Source organism: Centroberyx affinis, unplaced genomic scaffold (genome assembly GCF_046629955.1).
Source record: "Centroberyx affinis isolate AG114_WGS23_722 - 3 ecotype Tasmania unplaced genomic scaffold, CSIRO-AGI_Caff_v1 ptg002017l_1, whole genome shotgun sequence".
NCBI lineage: Eukaryota > Metazoa > Chordata > Actinopteri > Beryciformes > Berycidae > Centroberyx > Centroberyx affinis.
The window spans coordinates 5,001-24,772 of record NW_027280359.1 but is presented as its reverse complement, the minus strand read 5'-3'; the positions used below and the strand labels follow the sequence as shown (position 1 = coordinate 24,772).

General features: G+C 41.9%; 1 protein-coding gene across 1 annotated transcript in view; it reads right to left on the bottom strand.

The window, feature by feature from the left end:
• Nucleotides 1–19,007, bottom strand: part of nbr1b (NBR1 autophagy cargo receptor b) — a 28,631-nt gene extending 9,624 nt beyond the window's left edge. Inside the window, exons 1-14 of the mRNA XM_071531016.1 lie at nucleotides 18,803–19,007; nucleotides 12,496–12,558; nucleotides 11,356–11,374; nucleotides 11,205–11,227; nucleotides 10,166–10,354; nucleotides 9,943–10,020; nucleotides 8,605–8,870; nucleotides 7,302–7,427; nucleotides 5,859–6,065; nucleotides 4,799–4,958; nucleotides 3,694–3,777; nucleotides 2,248–2,433; nucleotides 1,412–1,528; nucleotides 1,027–1,102 (exon numbers count right to left, since the gene is read on the bottom strand). Coding sequence (XP_071387117.1) covers nucleotides 1,027–1,102; nucleotides 1,412–1,528; nucleotides 2,248–2,433; nucleotides 3,694–3,777; nucleotides 4,799–4,958; nucleotides 5,859–6,065; nucleotides 7,302–7,427; nucleotides 8,605–8,870; nucleotides 9,943–10,020; nucleotides 10,166–10,354; nucleotides 11,205–11,227; nucleotides 11,356–11,374; nucleotides 12,496–12,558; nucleotides 18,803–18,904 — 1,696 coding nt within the window. The 5' untranslated portion in view covers nucleotides 18,905–19,007. The remainder of the gene's footprint in view (nucleotides 1–1,026; nucleotides 1,103–1,411; nucleotides 1,529–2,247; nucleotides 2,434–3,693; nucleotides 3,778–4,798; nucleotides 4,959–5,858; nucleotides 6,066–7,301; nucleotides 7,428–8,604; nucleotides 8,871–9,942; nucleotides 10,021–10,165; nucleotides 10,355–11,204; nucleotides 11,228–11,355; nucleotides 11,375–12,495; nucleotides 12,559–18,802) is intronic.
• Between the last annotated feature and the right edge of the window lie 765 nt (nucleotides 19,008–19,772).

Below are 19,772 nucleotides of genomic sequence, written 5' to 3'. Positions count from 1 at the left end.
CAGAGATACACGTCTGAACTTTCCCAAAGCTGTAATTCACCGTCTTTCACATGTGGTTCGACCGAGATTTGAGACAAAGTGCAATCACTTTTTTCTACACGAGCAATCAGCTGTGAGTGGTTGCTCGGTTACAGTGCCGCAATCAAAGCAGCTGAGTATCACTTGGTAGCAAAACCAATGGTTGGAAAGATGGTTGGAAAATTTGTGGTTAAGAGTGAGAAATGTATGTAAATGTTGCCTGAATCTTCCGAGAGTTCTGAATGTTGTTGACATCTGGAAACTAAAATACACTACATCAGTGGTTCTCAACGTGGGGACCGGGGACCACCAGGGGTCCTTGAGGGGGTTCCAGGGGGTCCACAGTAAACTGATGAATTGTTAAACTTCACCATTATTTTCACCATTACACAATTACAGAATGTAGACATATGATTGTTTTGATCATAGTTTCTCTGTTATTTCTCTACCTACAATACAGATAGTCATGGGATTCTGGACAAAATAAAATAAACAATAAAAATATTCTCAGATTTGGGTCCGAGAGACAAAATCTCAACAAATGGGCATCCATGGCCCTAATGTGGACTAAATTAGGGTCCTTGATATGAAAAAGGTTGAGAAGCACTGCACTACATTACACTACATTTCAATAGAAACTGATAGAAACCACAGTGGACGGACCAATCAGTCGCCTGGGAAGTCACGCTTCAGAGACACCAGGCACCAAGCAGGTTTAATGATGATTTAACCTGCTTAATCTCACCGTCAAGGAGGCAAAGGTGGCAGGAGACTCGGCGATTAAAAAGATCATTATCAACCGAAAAGATCAGAAGTTCAAAACTGCTTTTAAGGTCTTTTATGTTGTCGTGTCATTTTATCCCACGTTTTTGTTCGTTTTTATATAGTTTTACCATAGTTGGCTTTATATAATATAGTTCCTTTCATGTATTTGTACTCTGCTTTTATGCAACTGCTAGTATTTCATGCCAAGTGTCTTTGTGCTGTGCCGGTTCGGAGCGGTCTTACCAGCAGGAGTGTTGTTTGGGACGCTCTCCAGCTCCTGCACAATGTTGATGTCCAGCAGCTCAAAAGACAGCAGGTCCTGACAGATAAACAATAAATAAATCACATTTTGAATTTCACAGTATGGTCATGAATAAGTGCTGCAAGCTATGTGACACGGGAGGAAAACACAGTTTGTAGGTAGAGGGCAAGCAAGTCTGAAAACACCAAGAATGTGCTCCTAAACATATAATATAAAACTAAGTATTTCAGAGTCTCTAGAAAAATGTATTTTATTTTACATGAGATGCCTCTTCTTCCTGCTTCTTCAGGTTCACTCAACATTTTTCAGTAGTGCAGGAGTTTATCAGTTGTTCATAGTCTATTCTATATTATGGCAGCATGTTACCTGTGCAGTAAGCAGGTCAACAGATGGGATGTAGTACTCCTCTTGGTCCACTGACATCAGAGGTTGGTCCCTAGAAGCTGCACAGGCTTTCCCATCCTTAGCCGCTGGGTTCTTCCCCTGCAGAGGGAACAGCATCAAACAAAATACTGTCAGAAAAGTCACACACACACTCCGAGCGGGGATGGGACGATATACAGTATATATCGAAATTCAATATATCGCAATACAAAAATGTGACAATACGTATCGTGGGGCAGACAAATGAATTGTGATATTAGCTCCATGTTATTCTCCTGTAGTAATCACAAATGAGACAGCTTGACCATCACAGTTTCACAAGCTCTCCATCCAAATTATATTATCTGCACTTTGTAATGACATTTTTAAATTGTTGTTTACATTCTAGTGAGCCAATGGCATCGCTAGAAAGATTTGGGTCTCAGAAATAAACAGAATTCTACATAGTCAGACTTTGTTGTCACTGAACTTTTATTTCTTGCATCGTATCGTGGTTTTATTGAATCCTGAATCACATATCACGCATCGAGTCGTATCGTGAGATGAACAGATCGTCCCATCACTAACCCCCGAGAATGGCCACTTTCTGCCCAGTTTGTGTTATGTATTTATGTATCTATGTGAGTGTATTTATCTGTGGTGTGATTGAGTGATTGAGGGTGACACCAGTATGCCACAGTAATCCTACATATTTTATTTTATTGTCTGCTGCCTTCCTTCCCGTATTCATACATACATCCATGCATTTATTAAACTTATTTACTGTGTGCAGCAAGACGCAGCGTGACCCTATCTGATCATCACAGGATTCTTCTTACCTGCGGCGTGACGCAGGGCGACACCAGTATCCCGTCGGCCATCATGGCGGCCGGGGCCAGAGGGTCGACCACGATGCTGCACCACACCCTCGGCCCGAACTGCTCCCCGCCGTGGGCCAGGCGCCAGTGGGACGTGTAGGAGCCCTCCACGCCGGGCGCACACAGCGCCACGCTCACCACGCCCACCTGCACACACACACACAGAGGGACGGTTTGGTATAGACATAAGATCTGGGGTTAAGACTAAGCTTAAGAAAGTTTGGTAACACTTTATAATAACCATCATTAATAAATGGTAAATTGATAGTTAATTAAACTTTAGTTAATAGTTATTTTACTGTTAACAAACAATGAAATGATCATTAATAATGTTTACTAATTATTAGTAATGCTATAATTTATGTTATTTTATTTATTTTAGCTTTTTACCCTTTTTACCGTCTCTTATCAGCTATGATACAACAATAATATAATTTATAAACAAATGATTTTATATTACACAAACTAATGATAAAATAACATAAATTATAGCATTACTAATAATTAGTAAACATTATTAATGATCATTTCATTGTTTGTTAACAGTAAAATAACTATTAACTAAAGTTTAATTAACTATCAATTTACCATTTATTAATGATGGTTATTATAAAGTGTTACCAAACTTTCTTAAGCTTAGTCTTAACCCCAGATCTTATTTCCAGGCTTGTAACCGAAACCCCGTTCAAATCTTAATCACTTTTTAGCCACTTTTTAGTTTTTTAAGTCAAAACTGGACCGCTCTATTTCTGCTCTAACTCTGCTCATCCTGATGCTGTTACCCAGAAGAATTTATAATCAATGCAAGAGTAGAATAAGGTTTAATTTGTAGACCAACACTACAAGCAATAACAATAGTAAAGAGTGCAAGGATAAATGCCGATTCACATCTAGAACAATAACTATAAAGATAACTATAAACTATAACCACACTTTGTTGCTGAAGCATTCACACTTCAGCGATGTCTGTGAGAAGTTCCTCAGCAGACGAAGCTACAGAATGCTCCGCCCCCTTCTTTCTTACAACTTTAATTTGATTGGTTGAAAATGTGTCATCGCTGTCTCTGCATCCGAAAAAAATCGCTCTGAGATCGAACCAAAAATATAGTTACAGTTATCGTTTTGGATGTTTTTGTAGTTATCGCTGCAGTGGAAACACACTCTATGTACTTAGAATGATTTAAATATTTTCATAGTTATAGTTATCTTTATAGTTATCGCTGTAGATGTGAATGGACCTTAAGAGCCGTAGTGCCCTGACAATACTCCTGTGATCCAGGAATGATCATGTAAGAGAGAAGGACTAGAGAGAGAAAATAAGAAATATGAGCTGTGAGTGGGAGAAGAAGGGACTTTTTTCCCCCAAGATAAGAGAAAATGAAAGCTCGTCTCGTCTTGTCATCTGACCTGTCCCGGCTGGAGGAAGGGGACGGACACTTCCCTCCAGCGGTCCCCGGACCCCACCGCCAGGTTTCCCCACATGAACTTCAACTGCAGGAAGAGAACAAGGCAGAGTATGGTCACTTATCACTGCTAAGTATTATGGTCACAAGCTGTAGTTCTAGTAATAAGTAAACATAATGATACAAATGAAAACTGATTCACGCTTTACCATTAATGACAGTTGTGAATGTTGTGTTACATTGTCATGAGAGACCATGTTGCAGTCACATGATCAGCTGACTGAGTTTGATTACATGTACTCATACAATGACATGATAAAGAGTACTGTAGGCCGATTGCGGTTTCAGTTATACATTTCTCAGCTAATTTTGAGGCAGAAATCATTTTATTGGCTGAGTCTCAATGGGCGGAGCCAAAACCACAATTTTTCAGAGCAAAGACGGCACTTTTGTCAAAATATAAACAAAGAAACAACAACCTAAATTTCAATCATTTTTCATTCATTCATGACCATGGCATTCATGATGCTGGAAGGTAAGCAGCTAGCTGACTAGCTTAGCTACAGGCTAAAACAGCTAGTTTGGATTGGAAGGTCAGCTAGGCTAACTAGCTAACCTAGATAACAGTATGGCTAGATTGCAGTTTTTCAGTTAGTAGTGCACTAGGCTTTATAATATCAGCTTCCTCCTCTCTTACCTCTTGTCTTTTTCACTGAGCTTCAGTCTAACTTTACTTAGCCAGAAAAACTGTTGATTTTTGTCTCCGCCCACTGAGGTTTAACTCAACCAATGAGGTCATTTCTGTCTCCAGAGCAGCTCTGCTAAATGTTAAATGTTTGTATAACCAAAGCTCCTATCTGTGTGCTGTAGTGTCTCAGTGTGGCCTAATCTCAGTGTCAGTGCAACAGTTCTAGTGCTCCTCATCTTACAAAACCTTACTATTCATAACAGTACAGTAGATCAGTGCAGAGTAGAGGAAAGTAGAGTATTGCACTCAAAGCGCTCCAGCTGGCAATTCCACTCATCTTCAAAGTGAGAGTATTAAGTTTATAATCCTCTATTCCAGTAGAATAGAGAAGAGCAGAGCAGGATACAGCAGAGAGCTTTACCTTAGTGTCAGCGCTCCAGCTGATGGTTCCAGTGTTCCTCATCTTCCAGTACTTTATAAACTTGGTCCCGGGTCGGAGGCGGGTTCCGTCGGGAAGGTTTTCATCCAGAAACACAGCCGTCATCGCCGGAACCACGAGGGGACAGGGGCGCTTCGGACGCCTGGGAGAGGAGCAAGAGAGAGCTCAGTGCCTCTGTCTGCATCTGTGTTGTTATTATCATTAGTGCTGTACACAGTGGTAGATATCACAGAAGCCCCCCCATACTGCATCTATCCTGCATTACTACTGCAGCAAACCCTGCAAGTTATTCTCCAAGATGTTGTAACGTAAATGCAAATGTGAAACTCAATGCAACACAAAACTTCTGAGTCAGCTGTTTGCCAGATCATCCGTTGCTCCTTCTAGCTGACTAAATCTAATTTGCCTACAACAGCTCAGCTTACATTTGAATACGAACATAAGATAGCATGACTTAGATCATTCAGTGGGTGTTTTTATCCAAAACACCTCACAGTATGCTTTGATGAACGTGAAAAGTAGAAGTGAAAAGTGAGTACTCTGCTATACTACTTTTATTTTTGGAAGTGCTACTTTTTTCTCTCTAAACCTCACAGTACCATTAGCACATACCGTACATTTGTATCATGGGTGACTCCTAACCTGAGCAGTGTTATATTGAGCCACAGAACCACGTAAAACTTAACTTAAAGAGGAACTAAACCCCAAACCCAAACCTGTGTAAAGCCTGACATCTAATGGTAAAAAGCATGCTACTGAAATTGCCATCTGCTATTGGCTGACCTGTTGTACTCTATAGAAGGTGACATCATCACCTGGCACCAAAGTAGCATGCTTTTTACCAGTAGATGTCAGGCTTTACACAGATTTGTCTTTGGGGTTTAGTTACTCTTTAAATTCCACTCTCTAATACTGATGGAGGGACTGTGAGACAAAACATTGGTGACCCATTTTCTTCTCTCACTTTCTTCACACGTATAAAAAGCATGCTGGGATCACTGAAGCGTGCGACTAGTTTCCTCCGGTTTCCCCAGTAACCTACTCGGGGCTGTTGTGCTGGGTGGCGCGGGGCTGCAGCAGGACGGGGGAGGAGCTTCCGTCCCGGTGGGAGGAGCTCCACTGTATGCCCCGCCTCTCCATCCTCAGCTGCTTCCTGATCTCCTTGACCTCGGCCTTCAGCTGCCGCTTCTCCGCTTTCAGCCGCTGCTTCTCCGCCTTCCGGAAACTACGGTCCCCCCGCCTGTAGAACCTGGAGAGGGCAAGAGATGAAGATGAAGATGAAGATGAAGACACAGAGGGAGACCATGCACATACTCAAATGATACACGGAAATGAACAAAATATCCTCTTTACAACTAGATCACAAGCAAGAAAATACATTATATACAATATATCTGTTATACAGCATTGAGTCAGATGGCTCAAACTATCTAAATAAGAGATAATAAGAGATTTTTGATCTGCTGTGATCGAAGACAGAAGATTCATGGCTTCCAACAAATCCACGAAGAACAAGGAAATGGCAGCAGTCCAAAAAGCTGGTTCAAAAATTAGGGCAAGACTTCACCTCAATTACACCTTTATTTTATTAATGGCCAAGATCAGTGCTTTAGCTACTGCATTTCAGCATAAATCTTCATCAGAGCATCACACATGACACTTAGCCAAGTGTTTATAAAGCTTATGCTTACCAGTATACCTTGATATGATTGCTGTAAACAAATGAGACCATCGTCGAAATGATTGGTAGCCTCTATCTCATTGGTACTGATAGTTTGTGTCCCAAAATTAAGACCACAATTCCCATAATTCCTGTTCTTCTTGCCAATGGTCTTGTCTGTTTAATACTAATGTCTCAAAATGAATGCGGAAATGATTTATCAACATCAGTAAGAAGCAGCAAGTATTTTCTATTCTTTGTTTTGCTGTTGATCTATTTTTACTTCATTGCTTTTGTTTCTCTAATTGTGTTTTTATCGCTACTATTTTCTGTGTATTTTTACACTATGTTTTTATTTTTTGTTAAGCACTTTGTAACAATGATTTGGAAGGTGTGATATAAATAAAGTTTACTAATATTATTATTAGTAGTAGTAGAAGTAGTAGTAGTAGTAGTAACAGCAGTAGTAGTAGTAGTAGTAGTAGTAGTAGTAACAGTAGTAGTAGTAGTAGTAGTAGTAACAGTAGTAGTAGTAGTAGTAGTAGTAACAGTAGTAGTAGTAGTAGTAGTAGTAACAGCAGTAGTAGTAGTAGTAGTAGTAGTAACAATAGTAGTAGTAGTAGTACTTTGGGTGTACATCATGCTGGATTACAGGATGAATACACTAACAGCTCTATAGTTTGTTAACAGGAAACACAACCGGGACAAAGTTCAACAACAATACACAGATGATTCATTCTCTGGTAAGAAATGAGATGCCCTGTCTTTTGTCAAATATCATGGTAAAGCACAAAGATATGAAAGCAGTAGTAAAGTAGTTCCTACCTGCTGTGGTCCGGGGCAGGTGATCCGTGTTCGGGGATGGACAGAGGAGTCCTGGCCCTCACCAGGTTGTGACTGGGATCATGAGAGAAACTGCAGGGCTCGCACAGAGTACAGGATGTACAGACACTGAGGAGAGAGAGAAGAGAGAGAGGGGGGAGAGAGGAAGGGAAGGAGGGAGAAAGATGCAGGGAGGGTGAGGGGATGGAGAAAGGGAGGAAAGGAATGAGAGAGAAAGAGAGAGTTATTGACCAACTAAAAAAATCTACACAATAACAAAGTTCAGGTGTCATACATAAAATGCGACAAAAGAGTATACTGAACATATACTGAATAGCCAGTAAAAGTCTAGGATAAATAAATCAGTTTGGGTTTACATAGTTTAAACATACTTCAGGAAAAGTAAACACACAAAAAACAGAGAAACTGGTGATATGAATGATAGTCCAAGGTAAGCATCCATCTAGTATCTTTGCAAAACACACACTCCAGAGAACTGCAGAAGCCCCTAAAACTGCAAAATATGCAGAAACCTACCTGGACCGGACACTGAACACACACACACACACACAGAGGCTGAGGACGGTCAGTGACTGTGCGACTCAGAGCCTATCTATCGTCTTTATACAGGAAAAAGAGAAAGAGAAAGAGCGGCTGCAGTTCTGCTAAACAGAAACTAACTCCTATCCTTGGCTTTCAGACACCAGGAAAACAAATCAGCAATGTACAAACAATTGCTTCTCATGCTCCTCCCTCCTCTTATCTGCATCTTTTCTTCCGCCCATCCTTTCTTTGCAGTCTCTCAAAATGCACACTAGGGTTTCCCCCAATGTGAGGCCAAATTTACAATGTTTTTTTTAGAAAGTGTGACTCTCTAGTGTGACAGGATATTTTAAGTTTTGTGTTTTTGGTTGCAATTTATTAGCATCTAGCATGCAGGAGAAGACAGAAGAAAAAGAAAAGAGAAGAAAGAGAAGACAAAGAAAGAGAAGAAGAAAGAGCAGAGAAGAAAGAAGAAGAGAAGACAGAGAAGAAAAAGAAAAGAAGAAAGAGAAGAAAGAGAAGAAAAAGAAGAAAAATAAAGAGAAGAAAGAGAAGAAAGAGAAATAGAAAGAGAAGAAGAAGAAGAGGAAGCAGAAGAAAGAGAAGAAGTAGAAAGAGAAGAAGAAGAAGAAGAAAGAGAAGAAGTAGAAAGAGAAGAAGAAGAAGAAGAAGAAGAAGAAGAAAAAGAAGAAGAAGAAGAAAAAGAAGAAGAAGAAGAAGAAGAAGAAGAAGAAAGAGAAGAAGAAGCTCCAACACCTCATACCTGCACTGGTACCCTCCTCCGGTGGTCTGCCCCCTGCAGGAGGAGCAGGGCGGGGTGGAGGAGGAGGAGGAGGGCGCTCCGGGCAGGGTGGAGGAGGACACCTCAGGGACCTGCTGGGCCTCCGCTCCTCCTCCTCCCTCCCCCCTGCCTCCCCCTCCTCCCCCTCCCCCCCCTCCTCCTCCTCCCAGGGGCTTGTGGATGCAGCACTGGCCGGAGAACTCCCGGCAGATCTTCTCCACCGCCTCCCGCACAACCTGGTCCTTAAACTGGAGGGAGGGGAGGGAGGGGAGGGAGGGGAGGGAGGGAGGGGTGAGGGAGATAGGAGGAGAGGTGGAAAGAGGAGCGATGGAGAGGAGGAAGAGGAGAGGGAGAAAGGAGAGGGGGAGAAGGTGGGGAGAGACGAAGAGCAGGAAGATGAAGAAGAAACAGGAGAAAAGATTTTAACATCAGAACAGATGAATCCATGTAAAACTCAGATTAAGCACTTACAGCTGTAATCCACAAGAGCCTCTTTTTTTTATTGTATTTAGTCTCCATCTTTGTCCCTCAGCCTCATCACTGTGGTGTTTCTGCTCTGCACTGCCCACAGATCGCCTGTCAATCAAACAATGTGGGCGGGGCTTGGATTTCTGTTGCTGCAGTTTGAGTTTCTCTTTCTCTGTCTGGTGGCTATCGCTGCTCATGCTAACTACCCAGTTCTTCTTCTTCTGTTGATTTTCCCAGGAAAGAGACAATGGAGAAGCTTTCATCAACTGGATATAGGTTGAATCACTGTTGTGTTTTATCAGTCAGTGATAGAGAGCAGCAGAACAGACATTTACTTATTTGAAAATGTTGCAGATTATTTTTTAAAGTAGGTTTACAGTGGCACTCTTGACATCAATTCACAGTAGGGCTGAACAATTTTGAAAAAATATCTAATTGCGATTATTTTGACTGATATATCATACTGCGATGATTTGCAATATTAGAGGGAATTATAATTCTTACATTATTATTCTCATTTTCATTGAAAAACGTATTAAAATGATTATGGTGTGATTTTTGCGAGGTTCTGTACCAAACAAAGATGTTTTCTTAAGTCTGTAGAATATGATTTGTAGGCCAGGACATCTCTGCAGCACAATATTTAATTTAAAATGGTATTTTGACACATTTCACCTTTAACAAATATTGCGCATCCTGCGAATTGAAAATTGCAGTAGGCCATATTGCGATTTTGATAAAATTTCGATTAATTGTTCAGCCCTAATTCACAGCATATAAATCTGTTCAGTTCCTCTGGGAGAAGATCTAACTTTTGCTGAAACTGACATCATCATCTCCATGAAGCCTTACCTTCTCCATATAGGAGGTGAACCAGGCAGGAGGAGTCTTGTCTTCTTCTTTGGTCCCCTTCAGTTCCTTCATGATCACCTTGGGACAGGGACAAACAATCAAATGATGTAGCACCCTCTTGGGTCGGTCAGTGAAATTTTGAAAAGATCGCAACACAGACCGATCCATAGTCCCAAGAATGTGCCTAAAAAACAATCTGAACCCCCGTGTGGCGGCGGCTCACCAGGCCCTGCTCGGGGACGGCCGCCTGGATCTTGCGGCTGACCACCTGGGCGAGGGCGGGGCAGTGCTGCGGGGGCCTGAAGCCTCTCTTTGGCTCCGCCCCGCTGGCCTTGGCGGCGGGGACCCGCGCCGGCTGGCCCCGAGTCTCGTACACGTTCATGTGCAGGCGGTTCCCCTGCCGCGCTGCACTCTGGGAAACACAACGAGTCGGCGGGTTAGTCTCACCTGATGCTGCTTACCCAACTTCCCCAACTGACTGAAAACAAATGGCTCCTAAGAAGGACGCTTCAAAGTCACTGCAAATTGCCCACAGAGGGGCAATTTCAAGTGAAGGCAAAGGACACAGTTGGATTAATATTGAATATATCTGATAGGCTGTAGTGCTCTTCTCAGCTGCCGGTCTGCGCAGGAACAATACAGTCAGAAAAAGTATTCAACCACACACTGAAATGCTTCAGTTTCACGTTGGCATCTATTCAATAGATCTGAGCAGCAGCAACAGAATCCACTGGAGTCAAACTTCATTCAACACATTTCAGCTGTTCTGTCTGTAACTTTATGTGCTGCTGCAGGTCTTGATCAGGTCTTGATCAGGTCTTCCTTCTGGTAGAAGACATTCTTGATCTCACCAAAACCAACGAACGAGAATATGAATACATTCAAATTCAATTCAAATTCAAATTCCTTCATTTTTCGTGTGAAACTTACTTTGCATGTGGAACGGAGAGACAAGACAAATAGGACCAAGACAATCATAGCACAGTCATCAACCGGCTAGATAATCATTGTCTGCAACCATAAGCATAAATTGAAAATACAAAAAATAAAATAAAATGAATAATACAAGTAAAACCTAGGGGCAGTAAAGGCAAACTAATTAAAAAAAATGAGTTTTGCATAGAGTCACATTGTTAATGACTTGCAGTATGAACAGAAAGTCCCAAAATTGCCATTGTGGGGACCTCTAATACATCAAGAGATATACTTATTCCTTTTCTATAACTATGTGAGTGTGGAGGGTTTGTGAAATTCAAACCTACCTTCAACGCCTCTTCATACTCCGCTGGAATGAAAGCAGAAACAGTCACTTTTAACATGAGATTAATATGCAGTTAATTCTAAATTCAAGCAATACATTCTATATATTCATTAATTTGCTTTGTTTAGCTTGTTGTGTTTCTGCTCACTGACCTTGGCTGTTGATGGACACCTGTGAGGACAAAGGGGAAGACAGCAGATTACATCATCTGTTGGCATCTGGCAGCAGTTTGATTTTGTGAATTGCTTTGGTGACACAGTTTCAGGAATAATAATAATAATAAAGACCCCATGAAACGCCATCTTTACTTCCTTGATTTGATGCATTTCCTGTTGAAACAGGATGTCGGAGCGGGGATCATTTAAAAGTGTAAACCAATGGGAGATCAGTCAAGGAGAGAAATGCAGTTTTATTTGATGGGAAGTGCGGGACTGTTGAAAAATCGGAGATGTTTTATTGGTTGGAATCTATATTTCCACCTCCTGGTGCATCAAGACGCTGCATTCATGTGATGTCGGGTCGTACTTTTCTCTGAGTCGGGAATACAACTCACAACTCGGCCGTCCCAGTAGTTCAAGTTCACGTGTTTTATGGTCAGAAAATTGGAGAAACTGTTTACACAGTTAGCCTTCTAGACTAATGTTAGCAATCGAGCTAGCAGGAAATCTTTGGCTATTTCAGGAGATTATGAATGTAAAAAGCACAGGAAATTAAATGCTGCAGCACTATATTTATCAAGGAATATCCATGTCTTTTAAATTTGTACTTGTGTTTTTTTTTCCAGCTTTATAGTATTATTTTTTTTCCGTTCACGTAGGACTCTGCGCTCTGTTCAGCCATGTTGGAAAGAGCGATTACGATTACAATTCCTGCTGCATCTACGATCCCGATTTCTCCGACTTGATCATCCGACATGATGAGGCGTTCATGTGGCACTTCCCGGTCGGAAATTTGCTCAGACCGTAAATCCGACAGCACTTGAATGCGGCGTGGGGTCACCAGTAAAGATAGTCTGTTTTCCAGGGAGTGAAAGTAATGGGAGTTCATCTCATGGGGACTTTAACACAAAACACTGAAACCGAACAAAATGCTGTTTATTTCGAGCAGTTAATTAGCGGCTTCATGTGAGCAGGACGTGTTTTGGAGCGATGTAAACGGACAAGTCTTCAGACAGCGGACAGCAGACATGGGGATGCTCAAGTGAGTCAAAGTCATGCGTGGATAATTAATGAGCTGTGAAAACGCTCCATGTGTTTTAGTTTTAGGACGACAGCGGCTGTTGGGTCTCTCACCTCCTCGTTCTCCTCGTCAAAATAGGTGAGCTGGAGGTTACACAGGCCGAACGAACGCTTCACCTGCAGACACACACACACACACACACACACACACACACACACACACAATGGGTCAGTTCTACTATAAGGGTGAGAAAGAGAGAGAGAGAGAGAGAGAGAGAGAGTTGGATCGCAAGGGGAGACAAATAAAGCAGTCAGAATTTCAGACATAACAGTCATTTCAATGAGGATGAACTCAGTGACTCAGTGTGTGTGTGTGTGTGTGTGGGAGTTTGATGATGCCGATGAGTGTTTCATTCGGTTGCCAGGGGATAGAGAAAGAGAGGGCTCAGTCTCTCTCCCTCTCTCTCTCTCTCTGTGTATATACAGTATGTGTGAGTGCGTACGTGTGTGTATCTAAGTAAAAAAAAACTGTAATTCATCAAAAACATGAAACATGAAAGATGACACTAAACACCGGGACACCACCATCCCACTTGTATCTCTCTCTCTCTCTCTCTCAAAATTCAATAAATAATGAATATAATATAATATAATATATAATAATATTTAGTATAAATACTAAATATTGCAAAAAAGTTTTTACGCTCACTTGAAGCAGACAAGTTTTTTGTCAATAAAGGAATTATATGATAAGCTGTGATGGAAACGCCTTTGTTGACTAAATAACGGTGTAGGCTTGACATGACTGGTTCAATTTCATTGTACAACAAAAGTTGGCTTTGAAATGTTTCTGTAAAATATCTGTTTAACTAAACGTGAAACCTGCTGTCACCGCCATGTTCAAGTCTCTGACACGGCTGTCTGGTGATGAGTTGGTGCATTAGAACATCAACAAGTGCAGATGAAACTAAAGAGGCACAACAACACTAAGCAGGTCTTGAAAGACTCTTGCTATTTTTATGAATGTGTTTTTCCAGTCAGGCAGTCAGTCAGTAAGTTAGTTAGTCAGTCAGGCAGTCAGTCAGGCAGTCAGTCAGTCAGTCAGGTAACGCTTAGTGAGATGTTGCTTAGTGAGATGGCCTCTAGATGGCGTCTTTGACTGAGATGGCCTCTCTCCTATGGGCTACTGACAGTCATAATGAACGCCATATTGGATCTCACACAGAGCCGCACTCTTCATCGTCAATTTACAGACATCCACACCTTCTTCTGTCCTGCAGACCTTAACGGCAGGTAACGTTATCACCTGTGGCATTTAAGTGACCTCAGTGGAATTATTTAACCGGATCAATACAGGATCTGTGCTTGTTTTACATTCAGGTGATCCATTTTTTTTTGGTGTTTTTTTTGCTTCAACCCAGCTGATGGAAACATGCTTAAATTGCGTTTTTTATTTTTTGCGCCATTTCAAAAGCTTGCATAAAATTAGCTGGACAGCCGGATAGAAATCTAGCTTAGACACTCCCTCTCTCTCTATCTCTCTCTCTCTCTCCCTCTCCCTCCCTCTCTCTCTCTCCCCCTCTCCCTCTCTCCCTCCCTCTCTCTCTCTCTCAGCTGATGTGTGACAGCTGTGACTCAGCAGCACTCAGAGAAATGAAGGTTTCCTCTCCAGAGAGTCGGGACATAAATCCAGAGCGTCTCAGCGGGTCTGACTCCGTGCTTCAGCTTCCTCACACTGGCTGCTTTCAAACGCCACCCATTTTTAAAAAAAAAAAAAGAAAAGAAAAAGCTTTCTGGACTTTTGCCCTCGCGGTTTTCAGCGGCGGCCATGTTGGTTCCACAGACCGGCTGATCTTTATAACACTGAGCGTCTCACTGTGATGATGTGGTGTGGTAGAGGAAGCGGTTACATTATCTGCAGCCACAACCTGAGCAAACTCATCTATCTACAGATTTAATTATTTTGAAACCTTCTTAATGCTGCCTCTGCTGATCAGCGGTCACTACAGCCTCTGGCCCTGCATAATGTAATAATAAAGATACTCAGTGTAGACTGTGGCTGCTTGTATTTCTTCTACCTTCTTCTATTTACCGCAAACAAATCACTGTTGTTGCTTCTGTAAACATGAAACGCATCACTTCCTGTGTTCAGAGCAGCAAATGTAAAAGCTTTCATGAACTGAATAAAGGCCGAATCACTATTTTATGGTATTATTCAATAGTGATTCATCTATTACATTTACTTCTATGGAAAAAAATGCTGATTATTACTTTAAGACCAATTTAAAGACCAAAATAAATGAACAAAGCTGTCAACACCTATCGCCTATTTCCAAATGAAAGTTGTGAAACTATAAATGAGCAGCGTGAGAAAAAGGAGAACAGCAAATTCATTGTTAAGGAACACAAAGTCAAATTGTGTTTAGTAAAGCAGATACGATGAAAACATAAAATATATTTTGCATGCAAAAGAGCGAAAGAGTGTGAGAAAGCAAAAGAAAGAGCAAAAGAAAGCATGAAAAAGAAAGAAAAAAGAGCAAGCAAAAGACAGAGCAAAAGACAGAAAGAGCGAAAGAAAGAAAGAAAGGGAGAAAGAAAACAGACGGTGAAAGTAGGGTAGTGTGTTTTGACCTCTGACCCCTGGCAGTAAACCTGGATGTGCCACTTTGTTATCTGTCTCTTACAGGCTGAGAATTCCTGTTGTTGTGCAGCTCTTTGGCCAAGTCACCACCAACTAACTCTCTCTCTCTCTCTCTCTCTCTCTCTCTCTCTCTCTGTCTCTCTGTCCCTCTCTCTCTGTCTCTCTCTCTCTCTCTGCCTCTGCGTCTCTCTCTCTCTCTCTCTCTCCCTCTGTGTCTGTCTCTCTGTCTCTCTCTCTGTCCATCTCTCTCTCTCTCTGTCTCTCTCTGTCTCTTTCTCTGTCTCTGTCTCTCTCTCCGTCTCTCTCTCTCTCTCTCTGTCCGTCTCTCTCTCTCTCTGTCTCTGTCTCTCTCTCTGTCTCTCTCTCTCTCTCTCTGTCTCTCTCTCTGTCTCTCTCTCCGTCCGTCTCTCTCTCTCTGTCTCTCTCTCTCTGTTGACTAAATATTGGTGTAGTTTTGACAATACTGTAACATCTATTTAAAAAAACATCTATTTAACTAAAAGTCAAACCTGCTGTCACTGCCATGTTCAACTCTGTCTCTCTCTCTGTCTCTCTCTCTGTCTCTCTCTCTGTCTCTCTCTCTGTCTCTCTCTCTGTCTCTCTCTCTCTCTCTCTCTCTCTCTCTCTCTCTCTCTCTCTCTCTCTCTCTCTCTCTCTCTCTGTGGAAACAAAGCTAACGAAGCCTAGTATCAGTGTTATGACTGGATGTTGTGAATGACTGACCCCCCCCCCCCCCTCAGCAGCCTCAGCAGCAGGTCGCTCGGCTCGGTCTGTCCGGCTGCCTGCAGAGTGACTCACTCCTGCCCGGCCCTCACATCTTCATCTTACATTCAATATTACACTTATATATTATACTAATGTCTGTTCCACCTGCTGTCATCACGCTCCTTACAACTGGGTGCTTGTAATGTTGGGGATCTGAGAATCTGAGTTTACTCTCCTCTGGCACTTGGTAAATCGCTCTAGATTCGACTTTTCAGATGAAAAAATTAAATAAAATTAAGTAAAATAAGGATATGCCAACTGGGATACAAAAGATAGATAGATAGATAGATAGATAGATAGATAGATAGATAGATAGATAGATAGATACAAAGATAAAATAAAATTATATATAAGGACACAGACAGGATTCCGATGGGACAAAAAAATGGGACATAAAAGAACAAAATAAGAATGCTTTCCTCTACAAGTGGGCCTTGAGAAGGGATTTTAAAAGATGCTAAAGCTAAAATGTGGAGCAGCAGCTGAGGAGAGTCTCATCCCCACTCACTGAAACACAGTTTTTGCAAAATATTGACTGACTGACTCAACAGCAAAAATCCAAAGTGTCTCCTAAACTAACAGAGAATCTGGACTCACCGACGCTGGCCCAACCTCTTCACCTCCTCCGCCACAACACACACTGAGACTCTGACTTTCTTTCTTTCTTTCATTCGTTTCCCATACGCGCTTCTTCCTGTTCAGGGTTGCACAGGAGGGCTGAGGCCTATCCCAGCATGCATTGGGTAGGAAGGCAGAGAAACACCCCGGAGGGGTCGCCAGTCCATCACAGGGTTAACACCATCCATGGTTAACACAGATTAAAAACTCACACTCACACACACACCAGTTCACCTGACCTGCACGTCTTTGGACTGTGGGGACCGGGATTCGAACCCACAACCTTCCTGCTGTGAACCACTGAGCCGCCCACCACAGCTAATAATAATCACTTCATTATCAGTACAAGTGTTTGGCCCCAAAACACTGGCATCACGCTGCTGGAGCTTTTTGGAGAAACTGAACGATCTTCTGCTTTCTTTTACAGCTGTAAAAAGATGCTCCCATTTAGAGCTGCAACTGTTAATCGATTAATCAATTAGTTGTCAACTATTAAATTAATCGCCAGCTATTTTGATAATCGATTAATCGGTTTGAGTAATTTTTGAAGAAAAATAAGTCAAAATTCTCTGATTCCAGCTCTTAAATGTGAATATTTTCTGGTTTCTTTCCTCCTCTATGACAGTAAACTGAATATCTTTGGGTTGTGGACAAAACAAGACATTTGAGGACGTCATCTTGGGCTTTGGGAAACACTGATCCACATTTTTCACCATTTTCTGACGTTTTATAGACCAAACAACTAATCGATTAATCGAGAAAACAGATTCAACAGATTAATCAACAATGAAAATAATCATTAGTTGCAGCCATAGAGTTTCCACTGACACGGGGCTGAGCAGATCCAGTTTCATTTTGGGGGTGAACTGTTCTTTAAGTCTATCGGCCCAATGACCATTAGAGGAAGAAACTCTCTATTCACTGAAAACTGTAATAAATCCAGCTGTCACGGCCCAAACCCTCAGCTGCAGGAGGAAAAACCGGCTCCTGAGGCCCGAAGTGGCTGTTCACATCACTGCAGCTGCACTTTCTAATTAATTAAACAAAACTAACAAAAACTAAGAGAAGAGGACACATTTCTCCAGTACTGGCAACACTACACGCTACCTGTGTCTTTTAAGAGTCGATTTTAAAGTCCTTTTCCCCCTCTACGAAGTACTAAAAGGCCAAAAAAACTTCACACACTGAAAGATTGTTTATCATTTTATGTCCCTGCAGATTTATGCTGTTTTATTATAGGTTCCTATAAGGTGTAACACAAGAAACCTTCCCACAAGATCTCAGAACGATGAGCTCTGATGGTATTTTCAAGCAAAAGTTAAAAAAAACTAAAAAAAAAACCTGCTAAAAACTATTTAATCTGGCTTTTAAATAAGGTTATTCTATGTAGATGTGAGATTTTACATTCATACTCCTACTTTTTCCCCTCATTATAGCCTTAATAATCTGTTTCATTCTTTTATTTTGCATCAACTATTTTACTGCTTGTTATGTTTAACTCCATTTTAATTTATTATTATGTGAAGCACTCTGGGCTACAATTCAGAAATCCCTATAAGAGATATCACTATAATATTCCTGTATCATTCATATAGAGACTAAAACTCTGTCTGTGGTACTCAATAGTGATTTTATAGCATCCTTATAATACTTTACAGTATCTGTTTTGATCTCGTATGGTATTTCTGTGATATTCCTATAGGAACTTATAGTAGGCCTATCTATTACAGGATTATTCTGTATATTCCTGAAAACGGTAATTACCTGCTGTTCACTGTATGTGGAACGCAGATGCTGACTTCTAAATGTAACTTACAATGTTTTGTAAGACAGATAATAGATTAATAATTTCAATGATAATAGATGGTGAGTTTTATTTTCACGCCAGTAAACAGCCGGTCAGAGCAGATGTCAAAATGTCAAATGCTGGATATCTAATTTAGAATGACGTATAACCTAGAATAAGGCAAATGTACAGCTGATGTACAGTTTCCCTGACAACAAATCACTGTATGTGTGTGTGTGTGTGTGTGTGTGTGTGTGTGTGCGTCCCAATAGCGTGTGTACAGTTATTAATGCCATTTCTATCTCTTGTCGCGGTGTTACTGCAGGACTGTAATCTGTTTATATTTAATATGTGATATGTGTGCAGCATGCCTCTACATGTTATTACAGGCTGACTCGAGCTGTTTCCCCTAAAGGGTTAACACAACACTCGCCGATGTGACACCCAATGTCACAAATCACGATTGATCCCGACTATGAAATCGATGAGTGATCGGGTTATTGGTACCGACTCTACTGACTGCTCGTGTCTGAGGAGGCTCGGTGCTGATTTAACACGAGCCCGGCCCGGTTTGGTTTGGTTTGGTTTGGTCCGGCTGATCCTCTGCTTACCATGGCCTCCATCGACTCCCAGCTCTTGGTCTCGGATCCCGACAGGAGGAAATTCTTGGCATTTCCCCTGAAATTCACCTTCAGATTGATGTAGAAGTCCATGCCGTCGGCCCCGTCCGCGCGCTTAACGCATAGTACACACCGATGGGAAACGTATCGCTTTTCCGGGCCCGAGATATTGGGGTTAATCTCGCCGATTCGGTCCGCTGTGACTCTGATCCGACAGGGATGAGACGTATTTTGTGTTTACATCAGCGGCCCGGACACGCCCACCGCGCCGTCACGTGTCCGGAACAGCGGGCCGGTCTGCCTCTGCCGCGTCGCTGCTGCGTGGAAACGGCGCAGTGCGGTGCGGCGCGGTGCGGTGCGGTGCGGTGCGACGCGCGAACGGACCGCTAGAGGGCGGCGGAGCGTCACTTCTAACGCCACACTTCATTGTAGGAGGTTTTAGACTGATATATCGGTTCTCCAATACATTTGGCTGACATTTGCCTTTTATTAAAGTAAAATCTGCCCTTTGATACTTTGTGGTCACATGCTGTAATTTACTTTTTTTGCTGTAGAATGACCTTTCTCATTCACCTTTAGAGTTTATTTAGAAAGTGCGAAAGTAGAAAGACAGTAGAGGACGTGACCCCAGAGCAGTGGGCTCACTAGAGAAACCCATATTTTTTAAAGTGGCCCTAGGCAAGCTTTTTCATCAGGGGCTGCAACAGGGAAAAATGTCCCTTCCCCCCCCCATCGATTTGTCTGAATTGCCCAAATTAATTTCAGGTCTGGTGTGGTGACTTGTGGGTAATCTCTACGCAAAGAAAATGACGAATCAAAACTAAAGCAGTGTTCAACATGGGCGTTATTCAGCTCTTGACCGCCATGAAAACCAGAATATAATCTAATCACCAAGATCGGATGCAGCTGGACGACTTTGTAGCGTTCAGATTTTTACTTCCCATTCATTTGAATGAGCCAC